Source organism: Neophocaena asiaeorientalis, unplaced genomic scaffold (assembly GCF_003031525.2).
Source record: "Neophocaena asiaeorientalis asiaeorientalis breed wild unplaced genomic scaffold, Neophocaena_asiaeorientalis_V1.1 scaffold357, whole genome shotgun sequence".
In the NCBI taxonomy this organism is placed as follows: Eukaryota; Metazoa; Chordata; class Mammalia; order Artiodactyla; family Phocoenidae; genus Neophocaena; species Neophocaena asiaeorientalis.
The window spans coordinates 2,185,805-2,186,360 of NW_020173270.1; the positions used below are offsets into that span (position 1 = coordinate 2,185,805).

General features: G+C 66.5%; 1 protein-coding gene across 1 annotated transcript in view; it reads right to left on the bottom strand.

Moving 5' to 3' along the window:
• The window catches only part of MAP2K7 (mitogen-activated protein kinase kinase 7), an 8,003-nt gene extending 7,801 nt beyond the window's left edge, over positions 1-202 (bottom strand). The window contains exon 1 of the mRNA XM_024746009.1: positions 9-202. Within this exon, the coding sequence (XP_024601777.1) occupies positions 9-132 (124 nt within the window). The 5' untranslated portion in view covers positions 133-202. The remainder of the gene's footprint in view (positions 1-8) is intronic.
• Positions 203-556: the final 354 nt, after the last annotated feature.

The following is a 556-nucleotide window of genomic DNA, read 5'->3' on the forward strand; positions in this document are numbered from 1 at the left end:
GTGCTTTCTGGGCCTGGGCCGCTGGGGGCTGATATCCAGGTTGAGGTCGATCCTCCGCCGGGCCTCGCGGTTCTCCTGCTTCAGCTTTGCTTCCAGGCGGGACAGCTTCTGCTCCAGGGAGGACGCCGCCATCTTCCCCGCCGCCGCCGCGCACCGCCCGGCCGCCCGTCAGTCCCGCAGACAAACACCGCACTGCGCCTGCGCTCGGATGACCCCGCCGAGCCGCCGTCTCGCTCAGCAGGGCGCATGCTCGCGGTGCACACCCGCCCTTCCCGCGTGCGAACTTCCGCGCGTGCGTGCTTCGTCCCGACCGGAGGGATGACGCCGCCTAGAGCTAGCTGCTGGCAACGTGCGAATCCTCTCAGTGTGAGGCGCATGCGTGAATTCCCGAGCGCTCCGGCAAGAGGCGCTGTCTGGAAACCCACACTCACCGTTCCGCTAACAGCGGTGGGCGGAGAAAGCAGCGCGCAAGCGTACAGAGGAGGAGACCGGGTCACGCCCGTGGCCTCTGCTGCGCCTGCGCACTCGTGACTTTTTTTTTTTTTTTTTCCTTTCC